This window comes from Polypterus senegalus, chromosome 3 (assembly GCF_016835505.1).
Source record: "Polypterus senegalus isolate Bchr_013 chromosome 3, ASM1683550v1, whole genome shotgun sequence".
Classification (NCBI taxonomy): domain Eukaryota; kingdom Metazoa; phylum Chordata; class Cladistia; order Polypteriformes; family Polypteridae; genus Polypterus; species Polypterus senegalus.
The window spans coordinates 275,543,501-275,563,803 of record NC_053156.1 but is presented as its reverse complement, the minus strand read 5'-3'; the positions used below and the strand labels follow the sequence as shown (position 1 = coordinate 275,563,803).

Genomic DNA, 20,303 nt, shown 5'->3' with positions numbered 1-20,303 from the left:
AAGAATTCTAGTGGATCTATTTTTGAGTATTTTAAAGCTCTGGATTCGGTCCCCGGGTTGGAAAATGGATGGATAGATGGATGGATGAGGTCCCCACACCATTTCTTTTGCTTGAGAATAAACAGGTTTGATTCTTTAAGTTTGTCATGGTAGGGCATGTCCTTAAGTCCCAAAATGCACCGGGTTGCTCTCCTCTGCACAGCTTCAAGTGCTGCTGCGTCTTTCTTGTAATGTGGTGACAGAACTGCACACATTACTCCAAATGCAGTCTCTCTAGTGCATTATATATTTTTATTTGCCTTTTTATTAGCTTAATCGCATTGCTTAGATGATGAAAATGTGTCATAATAAACTTCTAAATCCTTTTCAGAATTGCTTCCTGTATGACAGTGTCTCCCGCCTTGTATTAATAATTGAAGTTCCTTTGCCCCATATATTGCACTTTCCACTTTTCTCTAATAAATTTCATTATCCAAGTGTTTGTCCAGTTCTTAAACCTGCCCCAGTTTTCTTGAATTGTTTTATTGCCTCCTTAGTGTCTGCCATTCCTCTGGTTTTTCTCTTGTAGATTTTACTTCAGATCCCTTGGCACATTTGTTCAAGAGCATTGAGGGGACACTGAGGAGCAGGGGCTGGGACACCAAATCAGATTCCATGCAGACGGTTCCTTTATGGCAATGCAATATCTTTTATCTGTCAATAACAATTGTTTGCCTAGATATATTTTTTAACTGCTTGTATGAAGTGCACGGGGTTATAGTGGGGAATAATGGTGGGTTTTGGACATGAAAGTGGTGGCTAATAAAACAGAGTTTATTCATTTTAGCAACTTTCCATAGTGGGCAGAACTTTTGGACACATTAGAGATATAGAGAACTTTAGAAGAGGTTACTGCTGAGTAAGGCCTAGCACGTCGTGTTGTTCACTTCTGTCAGAGTATAATGGCCAAGTGGTTCTCAGTTTCTATCCCAGATGGGGTGAACGAATAATGAATGGTTGGCAGGAGACCGTCCAGCAAGAGCAGCTACAGTAAATGGCAGTGTTCTTCTAGCATGGTCCCAGTATTGGTGCCCACAGGGCATGTTGGGAGCTGACTGTGGTCCGGAAGGGCAACCCAGTCCTTGGGTGCCACCAGGGAGTGCTGCCACGGAAAGACCGCCCTGTTTTGTGGGATTTCCACCTGACCTGGAAGTGCTTCCTTCGTCCAATACTATGATACTGGAGTACTCTTGGGTCCTAATTAAAGAAAGCCACTCCACCTAGGAAAGAGAGCCAGAGTTGGGAGGTGCTGGGCAAGGCTGCATCGGAGAGGTGGAGAGATAGTAAGTAGCAAAATTCAATCGTATATTATTGTGTTCACTGGAGAGAAACCTGTAAAAAGGTATTTTGTTGAATTAAACAATTCATGTTTTGGACCAGGGACTGTTTTGGTGCACTTGTGTTTGGGGTTTGGGGCTTAGTAGCACCCCCACTGGTCATAATTTAGAAAAAGAATCTTGAGCAACTTAATGGTTTTGTATACTTGAAGCATATTGTGAACCAGCCGGACATACAGTAGTTCAGTAATTGGTAGCTGGGAAGAAAACTCAGAACAACATTCTTGAAAACCTTCCATGCGAGTTCCTCCTGCTACACTAGTAGATCATCAAACCACTTGTCATTGATGATGTGTCTGATTGGTGAACTAATACAAATACCTTCGTTAATCTTAAGATCATTTATTTGTGAAAACATCTCTATCAAGTATCAAAATCCTTCACCTTTCTTGTTCATCGCTTTTACAAACTTTTTTGTTACTTCAAGTTTTATATGAAGAGGCAGAAATATTTTTGTTGGGTCAACAAGTGGCTTATGTGTCACAGCTTTCTACTCTGAAACCTGTGGCCATTTTTTAAAATGTATTGAGTCTCTTCAGCATGGCTGTCCCACTTGTAGTATTTGATATGTCTGACCTGCTTTCCTAGAAGCAGTGCCACTACTTGAACCACAAATGTTCTGTTGAGATTTGTTGTACTGTCTATGTATGCTTACAGTATGAAAGGCAATATGAAAAATTGGCAATTGCAATAAAATGATGCAGTTTTGTGAGAAGGTCATCAGCAAGACAGAAACAATAAGATACACCCAAAACTATTTAGGAAACAAATTTGTTGTTGTGCAGTGTTTTCAGTAAAACAAATATACACATGACACATACTTAATTTTTCACCCAGATTTCAAACATCCATTGGTGCATTTTGATTGGTTGAAGAAAAAGACAAAAACATTTCAGAGACTCTAAAGCAGGGAGGTCAAACTCCAGTCCTGGTGGTCCGCAGTAGCTGCAGGTTTTCATTCTAACCCTTTTCTTAATCAGTGACCTGTTTTTGCTCCTAATTAACTTCTTTTGAATTCATTTTAATTTACTTGCTCTTGAAGACTCAGACCCCTTAATTGTTTCTTTTCCCTTAATTAGCAGCCAAACAATAATGAGATACAAAATGAGCCAAAACATGACCAGCAAACTCTGTCCATCATACATCTGAAAATAAAGAAAGATGAAGGTCTCAGGAATGTTGATCTGCTTTGGCCCCAAAAACATTTTCACAGAGCTCTTAGAAAAGAGAAAATCAACAATTTTGGAAATGTCTGCTATGACACAATGAGAGCAGCAACAAGCCATGGAATTAAAGAACGGGTTTAATTGACAGCAAGAATTGGCACCTAATTAAGCAACTGGCTGGAGTGAAATTGGTTGGAGTTTGAGGCCCTGACTTAGCTGATCTTCTGTTGGCTCACTCACTTCATGTTTCATTTCTGTTTGGGTGCCATTTAAGGAAAGAAATGAAGCAATTTGGAGGAACGATGAAGAAATTCAGGGTAACATCTTAAAAAAAACAAGTCCATTAAAATTAATTTAAAAGAAGTTAATTAGCAGCAAAAACAGATCACTAATTAAGAAAAGAGTTAGAATGAAAACCTGCAGCCACTGCGGCCCTCCAGGACTGGAGTTGGGGACCCCTGCCATAAAGGATCCGCACATCCAGCGCATGAACTTGTAAATTATGACAGTCAAAAACATTATTTGAAACCAGCTTCTTATAAGGATTTGCCTGAAACCTTCTTATATCAAAAATACTGAATTTGAAGTATTCCGATTTAAAAGAAACACTGGCCCTGATAAGAGAATCTTGAGATAAAATGACTCTATGGATTTTCTTTACAACAGAGAAAAAAAAAAATAATTCTTGTTACCGTAATGAAGTCCTCTTCTTCCAGTGTACTTTGTTCAGTGCTGGTTGTTAATTCACTTGTCATTATCGTTTCACTTGTGCTAACGGTTGATGACTCAGTGGGTGTGCTGGTCATGACGATTGTGGTCATTCCAGTGGTGACTTTATTGGATAAACTTGTGGTATGTTCTTCTGTTCCCATTGTAGTAACTGATGAGCTGGCTGTTTTTTCATGCATTTCTGACAGAGAATAAGATGGATATCTGATTATACTGTGCCTAGAATTACAGTTCAGTACTTAATTAATATTTGGAATATTGCAATATATATCCTTATTATAAACAAAATTCAGAAGACAATTCTGAGTGAAGAATAAAATAATAAAAACAATAATACAAACTGTAAAGCATTAACGTAGAGTTTGTATATGTAGTGTGAGGGCAAATCAAGTAGTGCAGCATAAAAAAATAATAACTAAAGAAAAGACAGCAGGAGAGTGTGCTGCGGATGAGTAAATTGTATCGAGAGCCTACATGGGGTAGGCAGCTGAACTGCTTTAAACTTGACACACAAAGCATCGCATTTTGAAGATTTGCACTGGGGTGAACTGGCAGTGATGTTCTGCAAACCTGCAGCATCTGACTCAGAGGTGATTGCTTTGCATCGTGAGCCAAATCGATTACTTCTTTAGTCGGTCATGTAGAGATCGTTATTGAATACGGCGAGTGGAGCACATTCATACTGTTGTCAGCTGATTTCTCTCTGTGCCAGCCACCGCCTTTGTCTACAGTGTCGCCACTACACTCCACCTGTTCACAGCACAAGTCCTAGCCTTGTTGCCAAGTGAATTGCCGTAGACTCGCACCATGAAGCATCTCGGCTCAAAGATTTGCACGGTGGTGATCTGCTGGTTATGAGTCGGGCGGCTGTAGCTTCTGGCTCAGAAGTGACTGCCTTGCAGCGTGAGCTAATAGGAAAAGTAAGTTGTGCAGAGACCCATTTCTGAACACTGTGCAACGTCAGTCTCCAAAGTAGTCTGCTACAGTAGGAGCTAATAGGAGAACTCCTATTCTCAGCAATGCAGACACCACTTCTGAACACTTCCTGGTGACATTAGCTGAGTTTTATCTTTATCTCTCTCAGGTCTTTTCTGCACAGAAGTATATACTGTTTGTACTAGCCATGTTACCTGCTGAAAAGGGTAATCGAATACATTTTAACTTAACAAGTTTGATTTGTCTTTAGCTATAGGGGTAGACATGAGAGTTGACAACCAATAAGGAACGATAATGCATATAACGCAGCAATGAGGAATAAGGATAATGCGTGTTTTGGAGCTCACAGAAGAGAAGCTTGTCTGTCTGATGCCTAATGTTTTATTTTCCATGACAGAATGGATAAACTCAAAAAGGACAGAGATTGCGTCTGAAATCTCCATGCCTGTTAACCATTCATACAACACCTACTCCATCTGGCAGCACTTTATTGGCTATAGGAAAACGGGGCAACCACATATGTGCTGGAACATCATTTCGCACACATTTGCTAAATTCGACATGTCAAGTGATTTTTCAGTTGGATAAACTGACATGGGCCAGCAATCAATGAGATTTGTGAACTGAAGTTGGCAAATGTGACATACCTTCTGACTAGAAGTTGCGTATTCTGACAGGCTACCATCTACACTACTCTGCAACCGCCAAAGACTGGCACTAAGATCAACTTTCCAATTGACTTATGCAAAGCATCATATATATATAGTGTGTATATACACACACACATACATACATACATCTCTATATGTATAAAATCCAACGTTTGTCTGTCTGTCCGCTTTTCATGAGATGACTACTTCATGGATTTAGATCGGGTTTTTTTTTACTGTAATTTGCTTGATCATTCTGGTTGATTTTGCAACTTGTCTCATCACGCTAAGAATCATAATTCGCTTGCAGGGTCGATATATTCGTGCTAATCCGAGACAGAGGCTGCAGGCCAAGGGGAAAGGGAAGCATGACATCAGGAATAGGGAGCCGGGCCGGGCCCTCCTTGCTGTCCTGTTTCACTACTACAGAAAAGTTTGGGCTCCCCTGCTTAAAATGTCTGTTACTGTGAATAGTTAAGTGAGCAGAAGATGAAACTGATCACCAAAAGGCATAAAGTTAAAGATAACACATTTTTTTCTGCATTTTATGCATGATTACTGTATTGTTTTTATTTTTTTACAATTGTGCAGTGAAAAAAGGAAAGGAGCACTATGCAAAATTTTGGGCCCCCTAAGATACTGCATCTGAGGTCTCAGATAACTTTTCCCAAGGTCTCAGACCTTTATTACCTCTTTAGGGCTATGGCCTGTTTACAGTCATTGTTAGAAAATCCCAGGTGATTCAAATTTTAAAGCTGTTTAAATTCTCTGACTCCTCAAACCTTGTCTCAACAATCATCAGCTATCGGCTCCTCAAAGCAGCTGCCTAGCACTCTCTGAAAAATGAAATAATTGGTACTCACAAAGCAGGAGAAGGCTACAAGGAGATAGCAAAGCGTTTTCATTTAGCTGTTCCCTCTGTTTGTAATGTTATTAAGGTGGTTTCAAAGGATGGATGGATGCGACAGGTGTGATATTACCATCAGAGCTATGGAGTTGGCGTCAGTAAAAATGTACCAACTCTGACTCTATGACTAAATGTAAATTCTAATATAATGTGTTCCTATTTCCAATTTCATGTATGCTGATTCTTCTTCATCTTTTCCAACTTCTGTTAATGTGCTTGATCAGCCTTTTCCCAACTGCTCGGTCCTGCACTTCCTCGCCAGTCAAACCCTTTTCATTCAGATGTTCTTTTACTTCGTCCATCCACCTCTGCTTTGGCCTCCTTCATTTTATTTTCACCTGTACTGTACTTCCATTCCCATCACTCTTTTGCCCACATATTCATTGTCTCTCCTCATCACATGTCCATACTACTTCAACCTCATCATTAAACCTCATATATTTTGTCTTCTTCCTACGTATCTTCAAACTCTCTGTCTTCCAAAGCCCTTCTCCATTCTTCAAACCTTCTCTCCACTTCATCTTTTCTGGTGATACTCAACACAAGGTTATCAGCAAAAAGCATGATTACATATGCTGATTTAATTCAACTATTTGTTCTTCCAGTCATGTCAGTCATTATCTAACCCGACTTTGGATAAAAATATAGCTTCTGTTTTTTTAATTTTGTAAGTTTATTGTTATGCTTAATGTTCCTTAGTGTTTGTAAGCCACAACAGCATTGCTACAGCTTTAAAACCCAAACTTTAGCAGGTTAGGGTAATAAAAAGTAGCCTGATGAGTCACGCCATCAGTAATGAATTGTTTTGTATCTTGTATGTTGTGTGCTTTCAATCAACATACTGTAGTAAATATAACAGTCTAACTATAAACAGAGGAGTCGGTGGTACCAGAAATTCAGGAGATGGAATCGGAGTTATTGGTACCATAAATTTAGAAGCTAGAGGTAGAATGGTAGGTAGAATGCCCAGAGGGGACTGGGAGGTCTCATGGTCTGGAATCCCTACAGATTTTATTTTTTTCTCCAGCCGTCTGGAGTTTTTTTTTGTTTTTTCTGTCCCCCCTGGCCATTGAACCTTACTCTTATTCGATGTTAATGTTGATTTATTTTGTTTTATAATTGTGTCTTTCATTTTTCTATTCTTTAATATGTAAAGCACTTTGAGCTACTGTTTGTATGAAAATGTGCTATATAAATAAATGTTGTTGTTGTTGTAGAGTCAGAGCTGACATCAAAGATTTTGTGCACCGAGTCCACAGCCCTGATCACCACCCTTCTTTTGTGCATAAGGGACTTCTTTATTCATAAGTAGCTAATCTCAAGTCCTGCTCTGTGACCAAGCTTTTTCTTGATTTGTAGCATCACATCCACATTTCATTCACAATGGAGCCACATTATACAGGGTGGTCCAGATCTAATTATGCAGATCCAGATCGTCTGGATGACTTTGATTTATGTGGGGACGATTCTAATTTGGCTCGAAGACGATTCTTCATGTCGTCATTTCTCACGCTTCTCGATGGTCTGGGATTTTTCGGGTGATTTTCTATGTAATAAACTTAATAAGTTATAGCGTAATGAAAATTGCATAATTAGATCTGGACCACCCTATACATTAGATATCAATTCACAAAAAATAAATAAATAACAAATATGTAAGAATGTTTTGCACCAATCAGGTGGACGTTTAGCTGAAACTTTGCTTTGCTATTTAAAAACATTCCAAAGAACTGGATTTGAAGCAGTTAATTAAGACAGCTAGGCATCATCACTAAGTGAAACCTCACAGGCATATGTGGGCACTGTAGTCCTTCTAAATGAGTGCTCGGTTGCAAGAAGGGTCATCAAGAGTATGGCCTCCCTGCTGGCATTTTGACAGTAGTGTCTGCTGATTGTGCCTTGAAAGCTGCAGCTTGATTGTTGCATTATTAGGTCACATCCACAGCCAACGTGTATATGGTTATGTGTTAAGGAGGAGTACAGTACATTACACCTAATTTACCACTGGGTCTGCACTCCTTATATTCTTTTCCAAAACCTTTCAAGAGGCCACATTTAAACTGATGGACTGTAGTATCATACAAGAGGAGTGGTGAACAGTATAAGGGTCTTAATCTAAAATAACAAAAAAAGATATTCACCTGTGGACCCAGTTTTGCTAACCATGCTTTCTGATTTAGCCGGAACTGTTGTTGTTTCTGTGGTAGATGCTGGACTTTTTTCCTTCAGGGTTGTGATGACTAGCGCACTAGATGGGCTAATTGAATTTTCTGCAGAAGCTGGAGGGATAACAGTGGTTTGGATGTTATCTGAAGAAAACACATGATCTGTTAAGAGAATCAAATACTGCTGTTAATACCACTAAAACTCTCACAGAATACAAAGACAGAACATAGCAACCTTTAGTGATCAAACTGTTAAAATAACCATTGAAAATTTTTGGCAATAAATGTTTATAATACTGTGGGAATAATAATAATATACATAGTAATATAAGCAGGTATTTATGGAAGCATATTAGGGTAATGGAGAAGAAAAAAAATACAAAAAAAAAGTGTATGTCGAGAAAAAAGTTGAAATCTTGCTGTTTATGTTGAGATTAAAGTCGATATTTCCACTTTATTCTCTGCTGTTTATGTTGAGATTAAAGTTGACATTTATACTTGTTTTTTATCTCTCTAGTTTAACTTCATCTTAGAATCAATGTTTGATTTAGTAGTTTTTCTCAAACCCTATCGTAACTAATGTAGCAGATTAAATGCTTCATATTAAGTGCTCCCCGACCCAGTTGTTAATCGCTACATGCTTCTTAAACTGACTTCCTCCTGCACTGAGAGGAGTGATCGCCACACAGAATACATTCGCTTCATGATGTTACTGCTCTCTGAACATTTAAAATGCTGAAATAAATACTTGATTTCATTTTCATGTTGAATTGCTCGATCTGGTTGGCCATCAACATTGCACACACTAGCGCATATCAACATGGCGAATGCTTTCATCAGAGAAGACTGACAGATTACATGATCTACTGTTGCTGCAGTTTTGGACATCAGCCATGGATCTGCACATGCCATCGTGACTTGGGCTACTGTAAAGTTTGTGCAAGATCGGTACCAAAAGAACTTACTGATCTGCACAAGCCAGTATCCTTCAGTGAATTATAACAGGTTGCACTCCTTTTGCCCAAAGAAATCTGACTGTGGTGTGTTGTTCAACAATGGTGCAATCCCTCAGCAGAGTGTCAATGTTCATTTGACCTTTGCTTCAGCTACACTAATGGCAGAGCTCTGCACTGTGTGTGTTTGAACTACCCATAAGCCATCGTGAACAAGTTGTATTGCATCAGCTTCTACCTGTTGCAGTAACCCCATAATTTTCAAATTGCCTTTTCTAATTACCCTCAGGGTGGCATGGTGGCGCAGTGGTAGCGCTGCTGCCTCGCAGTTAGGAGACCTGAGTTCGCTTCCCGGGTCCTCCGTGTGTGGCGTTTGCATGTTCTCCCCGTGTCTGTGTGGGTTTCCTCCGGGTACTCCAGTTTCCTCCCACAGTCCAAAGACATGCAGGTTAGGTGGATTGGCGATTCTAAATTGGTGTTTGTGTGTGTCCAGTGGTGGGTTGGCACCCTGCCCAGGATTGGTTTCTGCCTTGTGGCTGGGATTGGCTCCAGCAGACCCCCATGACCCTGTGTTCGGATTCAGCGGGTTGGAAAATGGATGGATAATTACCCTCATATTTTATAATTTTCTCATCTTTCCTTTGTGCTTACTGCATTAAGTCCTGTGCAGCCGTCCAATTTTACAGCCTCTTATCCACGCATGGCAGGATGTGTTGTTACAGCTAGTTTAATATTAATTGATGCTTTGTGGTGGGAAGTGAGTGTGCCCTGTTACAGACCAGTATCCCTGATTCCTGTGGTTTTCCTAATGCAGCTTGCGTAAAGTTCCAGCTCTCATGAGGCCTTGTGTTGGAAAAAGCAGGACTAAATAAGAGATACTGTAGTTGAATGGAGAATATTCACAAACTCAGTATTTTCATGCTTTTCATCTTTTTGCAATTGGGGGGACTGACCTCTGTCAAAACTGGTCTCTTGACTTCAGTAAACTAAAGCAGCCCTCCAACATCCAGTGCACATACTCTAAAGTAAAATTACACTGTTCTGCTTCCCCATTAATACTTCAGCAATTTGTTTTAATGTTAATAAGTAATCATGAGTTTTCTTTTTACTTCAAAGTAATCAAAGCATACCAACATACTTGGAGGGTGACCCCACTATTTTTTATCAGTCTGCTTTCTGAGTAGTTTTGCTTTTCAGCTCCTGTTTCTGCAATGAAAGAGCACATTTCTAATTTAAATAGACGTGTAAATGAAAGCTGTCATGTACCTGGGAATTTGGGAGATACCGTCGAGTGCATAGCTTGGGTGAAAGTGGCAGGATAGTGTCTGTGAGGGCATCCCTTTCACGTCATAGTGTGACCTCCATCTTGGTCAAAGGTGTTGCTGCAGAGCCTGTCAACGTCTGCTGCCATTCTTCCCACTACGCTGTGAAATTCTTTTCTTTTTCTGTCCCACAGCCAAGCCATATGTGATCTGAAACACCCTCTGCTCCTGCGGCCTCTGTGATTTTGTGGCATTCATCTGTTAAATGCTCCTAAATTTTGAGACCTGCCAGCCGACCCTTGGTAAGTGTATGAAATATTTGTCAAAGTCTTTGAAGATGGTCTAACAGTCATGTCCCACAGTAAACTGTTAGAGTTAAGCGTCTTGAAACTAATTACAGGATACCTCAATAATTTGATTTTAGTGACGTGTGGCAGGGGTTGGGAATGAGGTCAGGAATGTTAGTGCGGTCTGTCTTTGAGTTATAACAATGCACACCACAGCCTGACCAAACTCCCACTTATAAAAATGTGCTCACCCGCTGAGGTCATTTGGTCTGTAAAAGTAGAACAACATGATTTTGGGTAAATGTCTTACTTGTGTAATGAAGGGAGGTCAAGCGCCAGAAATGACCTTATGCCCTACAGGAAATCCCTGTTGCTAAAATAATGCAGCACTTTATTTTAAGCGGAACCTAAATGTCATGTTGATTCAACAGGGCTGGATTGATAAAGCAAAGAACTGTTATCAGATGGACTGCAACTTTCAAGTTCTCAGTGTGCCTTTGTGGTTTGCTCTGATTTGTGTTGGTTTTAAGCGCTCATCATGCACGTTTTTACTATTTTACTCAGTGCTCAGGTTTCTTCTCAAAATAAACTTAGTTTAGCTTCCCAAGAGATCAGCCCTGTGTCGTCTGTGGGTAACGCTTTATGGCTCAGATTATTTTTAACAAGGTAGGTTGCTGTGGAAGTTCTTCAGAGAACTGAAAAGTGTGTGCATCTTCAACCATAGAGACAGCCTCATCCGGAAGAAGATAGTGATGGCAAACTAGACATGATTGACTCATCTTTTCACTGGACACAGAGCCTACATCTGTTATATCGACTTCCATAGTGGTCACTTATGGGCTGGCAGATATGCAGCTATCTTCTTAAGCAGCCCTTTAAGTACAGTGCTGTGGGATCATAAGTTTCACCATTCTGGGTCTACCAGTGCCCTCCCAGCGTTTCAGCTTAATGACACGAGTAGCTGCACTTTCTTTACAGCCCTGCCATGGTGACACAGACTAGGCAACAGCCCATATTTCCTATACCACTGGCTTTCCTATAACGTTAATGCTAAACACAGGTAAAGGATCTTTCACCACTATGGGCAAAGTAAACGGGCACAGGCAGGGCAGGGTCTTCCATACATCTAGAATGACCCGTTGCTCCTACTTTAACTATAAAATGAAGTTTGCGTAGAAGCCAAGAGAGCTTTTTTCTTATCAAAATGAGACTTATGAAAATAGTATCATTTTTTTGTCAGTGGGGTGTTAGCTAATTTTTACCCCCAAACTATTGAAAATACAAACCTCAACTAATGAGACATTCTCCCATTAATGCTAAAGGGGAATGTGCCCTATCAATCTCTCTCTCTCTCTCTCCAGTATTTATATGTTAAGGAAGTCACTGGAGGGATTGTTAGGACACATTTTCTCTGTAGCATTAACAGGTAAAGAAATGCTGATGAATCGTTCATGTTCCATCCATCTGGTTTGTCCAGTGCCTTGTCACAAAGCTGCCTACTAAATATCACTAGCACAAGTTATTCTGTAGTCACCATACTATAACATCTATTCTTATCTGTTGTAAGGTGCCTTTCATATTCACAACTTGTCAGAGCAATTAAGATTATTGTGAGTTTGTTTCTGCTTGATCCTATCATAGTCTAGTTCTCTCCTATATGTGATTTATTCATTCTGTTGTCATGCAATAAAATGGAGGCAGGAGAGAAACAAGGTGCAAACAAACTGAAAGAAACTTCTTTACAAATGATTCAACCTCCCTTTTAAGGCAGCTTGGTATTAGTCTCACATCAATTTTACAGTGAGACAAAATACCAGTTACGTTGAGTTGATTTTAGAGACATGTAATTCAAAGGCATCATCTAATTAAAAAAAAATTACCCAGGAACTCAAAGTACAGTAGTAGTACAAATATTACAAAAATTAATTGTTAAGATTTAATTATTAAAACAAACTATGGCAGTGGTGTGATGACTACTGGCATATGGAATAAGTTAACAAGTAGTGTGATAGACAGTAGGACTTTTTGGGAGGATTAAGCGGATAGGACTGGAGAGCTTTGTTGGACTAAATGGCCTGTTTTTATCCAGATTGTTCTAAAAAACTGTAATGACTGCTAAATTATCTGTCTTTGTACATATATGCAGCATTCAAACTGTACAAAACACAATTTAAATGCATTCAAGTAAGCAACACAACAAGTACCATGGAAAACAACTCCTCTATGTCTGTTTTGTTTTCTTCCATGAAGGATGAGCAATCAGGGAATGTGAGGTTGTAATGAGCAGGAACCAATCAGAGAAGGATTATATAATAAGCACAAGCATATCAGAGTGCAGTTAGAGTCGGCCTTTTGAAAAGCCTATGTTTCCACTTGTCCACCTTACGATCTTGATCCGGCTATTCAGAGGTATACAGCTCTGGAGAGAATTTTTAAAAGTTTCCATTTTTGGAGGTTAAAACCGCCAGGGGATTGTGGACAAAAGGCGGAAATGAAGACTAATGTCTGCATTTTTACATTAAAACGTAGTGGTGTCTATGTATTGATTGGTTGAAGATTAGAGACTATGGAGAATAAAATTCCATCTTTATTACATCCATCTTCCAAACCGTTGAATCTGAACACAGGGTCATGGGGGTCTGCTGGAGCCAATCCCAGCCAACACAGGGACCCATCCTGGGCAGGGTACCAACCCACCGCAGGACACACACAAACACACCCACACACCAAGCCCAATTTAGAATCGCCAATCCACCTAACCTGCATGTCTTTGGACTGTGGGAGGAAACCCACGCAGACACGGGGAGAACCATGCAGGGAGGACCCGGGAAGCGAACCCGGGTCTCCTAACTACAAGGCAGCAGCGCTACCACTGCGCCACCATGCTGCCCTTCTTTATTACATAGTAATGTCAAAATGTTTAAATTTAAATAACAGGAAAATAAGTCAGAAAACAGGCAACAGTTTCCTACATCACCTGGGAGGAATGGGTATCTGGAAATCCATGAACAGCAGGTTGAAACTTTTGGATTGGATAGCAATATGGAAATAAAGTAGTTTTCTGTCAATTCTGGTGATAAGTGACAGATGCTTTTCAGTCCACATCAATCTTACATATTTCCTGCCAGTATGTCTCAGAGTAGCTCAGTACATTGGCCGTTCAGACTAAAGAGAGATATCTGGGCTGTTGTCTACTATTTGTTTGGGCATAACCTCCAACACATGCATCTAACCTTTCTCCTCTGACTCTCATTCCTTACTCATGGGTGCTTCTATTAGATGCCTCATTTTATTTGTTCACTCTCTTGCAGTGCTAATTTTCACCCTTACACTGTTGTAAGGAGAGAGGACTGTCGTTTTCCCGACTGTCTAGCAAGGAGGAAACAACCCACCCCTGGGAATCAAAAACCCGGAGGTTAGTTAAATCTTCCTTTCACTCTGTATACCTCCCACCCCCTCATCCTCTTTCCTCTATTTTCAAGGAGTCATTGTGAAGAGGAAACCACCAAGCACGCATAACCTGAGAGTAGCACACCCGCAGTCATGAGCGTGAGAGCTGTTAAGGTGGTTGGCACCCCCCGCCATAACAACACAAAGGATGCTGATTAATGTTGTTTTCCTGTTAACTTTTTTCAATCTTTGGGAAATGTTTGGCTTGCCTTTTGTAATCTTCCGGAGTATTGTTTTTTTTATGATGACTAGTTCCACAGTGATGTGTTTGAGAGACATTTTTGTAGACTGTCAGTTGTGAAATTCTCTTAAATCCTTGTTTTTGCAGTATGTGAGTGTCAGGATCAATACATGCCTCATCCAGAATAGGCCAACAGAACATTCCAGAAGGACTGGGCATTTCATAGTAATCCAGCGTATTACACTCAACCAAGTTCACAGGAACATTTTTAGCCCTGGTGCCTCCTAGTTTTCTATTTCATCTCAATTTTTAATCACAGAATCTCTTTTAAAACGTGAACTTGTGCTTCAGTCTAATCTGGGGGTCACACAGATTTAGAAATGGGCTCTGAGTGGGAGTTTCAATTCTTATTAAAATAATGCCATTTTTAGAACCAGGAAAGTGAGTCTTTTGGTGGGTTCACATAAAGAAGGAAGTGAGCGTAATGCTCTCCCATCACAGTAGTTTAATCTTCCCTCACCAGGCCTGCACCATTTTGCTTTGTATCCTGTATACACTTCAATGATATCACTGGATCTTCCTGCATAAAAGAGAGGTCTTTGCAGGAAGCACTAAGATTATTTGAAACTATGCTCCGTCTGTTGTAGTTTCCATCCCTGCCATTCTTTCTAAAGTATGTGTGTAGAAACTTTTTATTTAATGGGGCCTAGTGCACTTCTTTGCCTCAGGCCAATTTTAATTTGAACTAGAGGTTGCTGGCAACCTTGCAGGCTTCCATGATGTTCCCAAGATATTACAACTACACTCATCAAGTATAGCAACTTCTGCTACTGACTGCCAGACAGATTTATGCTTCAAAGTCTTGTTTTTATCATTATTTTACTTTTATGAAGTTGGAAGGGAACTTTTTTAATGAACAAAAGTATTAAAGCTGTCTCGATTATGAGTCCCAGATTACTATAAGTAAGTTATTTTCTGTTGGTAGGGAGGGGAATCAGATTACCAGGAGAAACCACCACATAGACAGGGAGAACATACAAGCTGCCTGCAAACTTTACATGGGCCTGGTAAGGTAGGTATGGACACGTCCCTTGAGTAATGGATTGGCACCTTCCTGAGAGTTGTTTCCTGCCTTATGCTTGATGTTGTAGATTCCCAATCGCCCAATATTTAAATAAGCAGATTTTGAAAAACAGACATAGATTCATATTTGGCTAGTAAGCCTTGCACCTTTTAATGTGAATAATAATAATAAGCGTGATTAGTGCTGCTTCCTTATAGGTCCATTGTCCTGTGTTCAAATCCTTAGTCTATACATTCTTACTGTGACTTTGTGGAGTTTTCAGGTTTTCCACACACATCCCTCAAATTGTGTGGGTTAGCTGGAGATTTTATATTGTCCATGTGTGAGTGTAAGTGTCCATTTGTGCATGAGTGGGCCATGTGATGGACTCACAATCTGATTTTTGTCTCGTGGCTAATGTGTTGCTTCATGCAAAAGTTGTCCAAGCCACCAGTAACAATGGATTTCAAACCCTTTGGGTTAGTGGCATGGACTTTTGAGATTTTTTTGATGGACATTTTTATATTGTTTGCTGTAGATGCCCCTTTGTACTAGAAAGTTTGTTATCTCCAGAATGTAAGATTAAACGTTTTTCTCAACCATCACTAAAAACGACATGGGATAAGTAACATTTAAAAACATTATAGTTTTTTTAGTGTAAAAGAGATTAGATCCTAACCTTTAATAGCACTTTATTCACCAAAATGTCAAAGAATTCGCATACATTTTTTAATTACACAAAAAAATGAATATTGATGTCTTTCATTTCAAAAGCATCACCAATGTAACAAGTTGTGTATAATTTGGTGTGACATGGGCAGTGCTGGCTTACACTTTACTTCGCCCTCTCAGGTTTTTATAGTTTACCAGTGAGAGCAAAAGACTTCACAGTTGCTTAGTCAATCAGGGAACAAATATCAAGTGAGCTGAGCCATTTTAAGGGAGGACGCCTGCCTGTCTTTGAGTTTCTGTATACTTTTGTCTCTGATAATTTTCAACAAGGCATGTGATGCTAATATGGAAACAGAAAGAAAAGTAAAGAAGTGGGAGAATGAAAGAAAAAAATATGTTAAACTTCCATCATGGAAGAGGTAAAACTCCAGTATAAATGCTGGAGCTCCAGTTCAAATGTTATAGGCTTTTGGTGTATGTGTTGTAGCATTTCCAGAAAGCAGTAGATACTGCAGTATAATGCTATAGGTGATGCTTGTAAGTGTGGATGAAGAATCTGTGAATTCCCTTTACAGCAGCAGTATACCAGTATAGAATATCAATATAGGTAAGACATAAATCCAGTTAAACTTTTGCAAATACATATGGCAGTTCTCGTTCAGAGTAAAGTTACAATATAAAACACCTCCTTTGCTGTTCCAAGTTTGTTTTTCACACAGTGACTTTCCCGTATATCTCATAAATCATCAGGTCATTCTGAATTCAGGATTGTTGGGCCTGGAGCTTACACCAGCAGCACTGGGCACAAGGCAGATACCAGCCTTGGATAGGGCATCAGTCTGTCATAGGATCCAAACACATACACTCTCTCTCATACTGTGCCAATTTAAAATCGCCAGTCAATCGTACATGTGTGTCTTTTAGATATCGGAGGAAAAGAAGGACCAACAAAGATGTTACAACACTACAACATCCCAAAAGGTGTGATGAGAACACGCCGCTAACTGCTTATTGACTTTTGCCGCACCAAAGAGTTTCTACAGATGTAGAGGTGGTGCATTCCTTCAAGTAATTGGGAGGCGACATCAATGACGCGTTAGACTGGTCTCATAACATAGAGGAACTATATAAGAAAGGACAGAGAAGGGTCTTTTTTTCATTGGACATTGTTGTCCTTTAATGTGGATAGTGACATCCTTCACAATTTCTATAGCTCTGTGGAGGCCAGTATGGCTTTCTACACAGTGGTAACATTGCTTCAAGAAAGACTCACCGAATCACCAAACTAATTAAAAGGGCAAGCTCACTTATGGGACACATTCTGGGCCACCTGGCGGTAATAGAGGAGGCGAGAATGAAGACAAAACTGAGTGCCATTATGAGCAATGCTGCACATCCTCTCTGTGGCACACTAACACTGAGGACTTTGAGCTAACAAATCATTCAGCAGAAGTATGTGAAGAAACACTACGGGGGCTCCTTTATACAAACAGCAATACGTCTGCATAAGGCCTCATTGGGACTGGGACAGCCAAGTCAGAGGTTTCTTTCTTTTTCATTTTCATTTTTTTTTTTTTTAGTCATTTTCATGTTTTTTCAGACCATAGTGTGTCTGTGTATTTATCTGTTTATTTATTTAATGAGCCTCTGTAAAAAGCAAAATTTAATTCTGGAGATCTATCTATCTATCTATCTATCTATCTATCTATCTATCTATCTATCTATCTATCTATCTATCTATCTATCTATCATATAGTGCCTTTCCTCTCAGATCTATCTATCTATCTATCTATCTATCTATCTATCTATCTATCTATCTATCTATCTATCTATCTATCTATCCATCCATCTATCTTTGCGTGAATAAAACCTTTCTGACATTTGTGCGTTATTTGTCTTTTAACAATTTTCAAATCGAGCCTCTGTGTTCTTGTTGAAGAATTTCTTTTAAATTAACTCCTGGTATACACTGTACTAATTCCTTTCATAATTTCGAACACTTCAGTCATGTCCCCTCTTAATCTCCATTTATATAAACTGAAAAGGTATAACTTGCTTCAGTCTTTACTTATACTGTAGCTCATTCCTCTCAGTCCTGGAATCAGCCTTGTCACTCCACTCGTCTCCGGACTTTTTGTAGCACTGCTATGTATTTTTATAATATGGAGACTGAACACTGTACTCCAGGTAAGGCCCCACTAGTGAGTTATGTAATTTAAGCATAACCTCCCTAGACTTATACTGCATGCCTCATCATAACCTAACATCCTATTAGCTTTCTAGGTCTCTCCTGTACACTGTCTAGGTGCACATTAGGGAAACATGCACAATCCATGTGGGTAAGGAATGGACAGAGAATTCAAACTCAAGATGCTGGATTTGTGAGGCAGCACTGCTAACCACCATAAGAAAATGCTGCCCTTTCCCAAAAAAGTATACCTTCATTTTTATATCAGGTTGGCTCTATACTGAAACAAGACTTTTATGTTTTGACATTTGTGACAATTCAATACTGTATTTCAGTCACTTGAGTAATGAGGGCCTGGCTTTCCATCTGTCTTCTTTAAATAGTTGGAGTGGAAGGCGCAGTGAGTTTCAGGAGTGCTCTCTTTTTCAGTGACAAGCTGTCCAGTCATGTTTTTTTATGGTCCCAGATTGTGTTTCAGAGTGCAATATGTTTTCCTTTGGCATTTTTTTAAAGCTAATATAGAATTTTAATCAAATATCTTTAATCAATGCATGACAATTTTTTAAATTTAAATGAAGTTGTAACAATGAATTATTAAAAGCATAAGAAACTAAAGGGTTAAGTAAATGCGGCTTAAAGCTTGGGCATGTGGGGCTTTTGCCTCATCTATAGAAGCCACCAAGGTAGTCACTAAGGTTAAAATGAAGTAGATGTGCAATGAACGCCCTCTTAAAAAGTGAGAGCAAACTAGTGAGAAAGCCGAAACACCCCTACTATGAAGCAGGGATAAAATCATTGGGAAAACCTGTAGGACACCCCTATTAACGAAGTCAGGTTTAGAATAATGGAAGAATCTACATGTATACAAAGTTACTGGCGGCTGTAGTCGATTGGCTAAGATGTTAGAATTCTTCATATTAAGAGTCAGATGACATGATGTATTAGACAAGGTAATGGTAATAGAAAATGATAAAAGGGAATGAATTGTAATAATGATTTCTCACTCCATGGACTGAAACATTTGTGTATATCTATGTGCGAGTAAAGAACCGTCCTGCCTTTTCATCTGGTCTTGTGCATAGCTTCTTTGAAAACAGAGGAAAGTTTCTTCCACTACACAAACTACATTTATATCTATCTGATTTTTGCACAAATGGACATGAACTCATATTGATATCCTTAATGTTATTTATGTATAATATTCTGGAATACTTTCATAAAGCTTTTTGTAGCCTGTAAAAAAATAAAAATGAAAAAAAAAAATCTCATGACAACTGGCTATTAAGCCCAGCATGCTGTACTTTGTCATCCAGTTCAATTACTGTTTACAAAAGTTAAGCTGAGATTGTAAGGTCCCCAAAGATACTACTGTCAGCTATTTGGTAATTTGTTCCATTTATGAATTGTCCTCTACAGGAACAAATGCTTCATAATCTTTGTGGGAAATTTTCTTGGTTCCAGTATCCACTCCTAGCCCAGTGTTCTTGTTGAAAAATTGATTTTAAAGAAACAGCTGGCAGTTGCCCTGTCAACCTCCTGTATAATTTGAAGCAGTAATGTCATGTACCTTTTGAAATTCTCATTTGTGTGATATGAATATGCTTAACTTCTTAAATCTTTTTTCATACCTCACCCCCCACAGTCATATAATAGGTCTACTTGCCGTGCTGTGTCTTGATCTAATGTTTGTATGTCCTTGTGTTAATAATGAAATCAAAACAACACGAAGAATTCCAGGATTGTAATCTTTTTAAACTCCACACACTCAGGGCCATCTTAACATATAGGCACTGGCCGGGGGGCCACAATGTTTCTGATGCCTATGGTACCCCAGTGCACTAAGTTGCCTTGCGGCCTATGATGCTGTTAAGAAGACCCTGACACATTGTGGTAACTGTGTAAACCAACAACCTACACTCCTAAAAATAAAAGGTGCCAGAATGGTTTTTCAGAGCAATGCCATAGGGCAGTGGTGGCGAACCTATGGCACGCGTGCCAAAGGGGGCACTCAGAGCCCTCTCAGTGGGCACGCGCGCCGTCGCCCGAGCACAGAGTTCGTTACTATAAAGCCAGAGGAATGCGGGGCCGGGCTGCTCCCCTCACCGCTCCCCCTCTTCACGCGCGGAGGACTTTTCTCACATCACCCGCCCCTCTGCCCAGCAGCCCAATGGGAGCGCGTCCTTCCTCTCCTGTCTGGGGTAAGGCGGGCGGCACACATGCTGCTTGAGGGTGCGGCACGGACTGCAGCCTTTTGAGTCTGTGATTCCCGTGGTGGGGTTGGAGGGGATGTGGTATAGCGGGTCCACAGCTCAAAATTG

The 20,303-nt window shown here is 39.8% G+C and overlaps 1 protein-coding gene across 2 annotated transcripts in view; it reads right to left on the bottom strand.

Annotated features, from left to right (window-relative positions):
• The window catches only part of LOC120526185 (hematopoietic progenitor cell antigen CD34-like), an 81,862-nt gene that overhangs the window by 31,002 nt on the left and 30,557 nt on the right, over positions 1–20,303 (bottom strand). Inside the window, exons 2-3 of one of the 2 annotated variants that reach the window (XM_039749215.1) lie at positions 7,906–8,073; positions 3,235–3,452 (exon numbers count right to left, since the gene is read on the bottom strand). In XM_039749215.1, the coding sequence (XP_039605149.1) occupies positions 3,235–3,452; positions 7,906–8,073 (386 nt within the window). Of the gene's footprint in view, positions 1–3,234; positions 3,453–7,905; positions 8,092–20,303 lie in introns of both variants that reach the window. The other variant, XM_039749214.1, reaches the window with a different exon arrangement.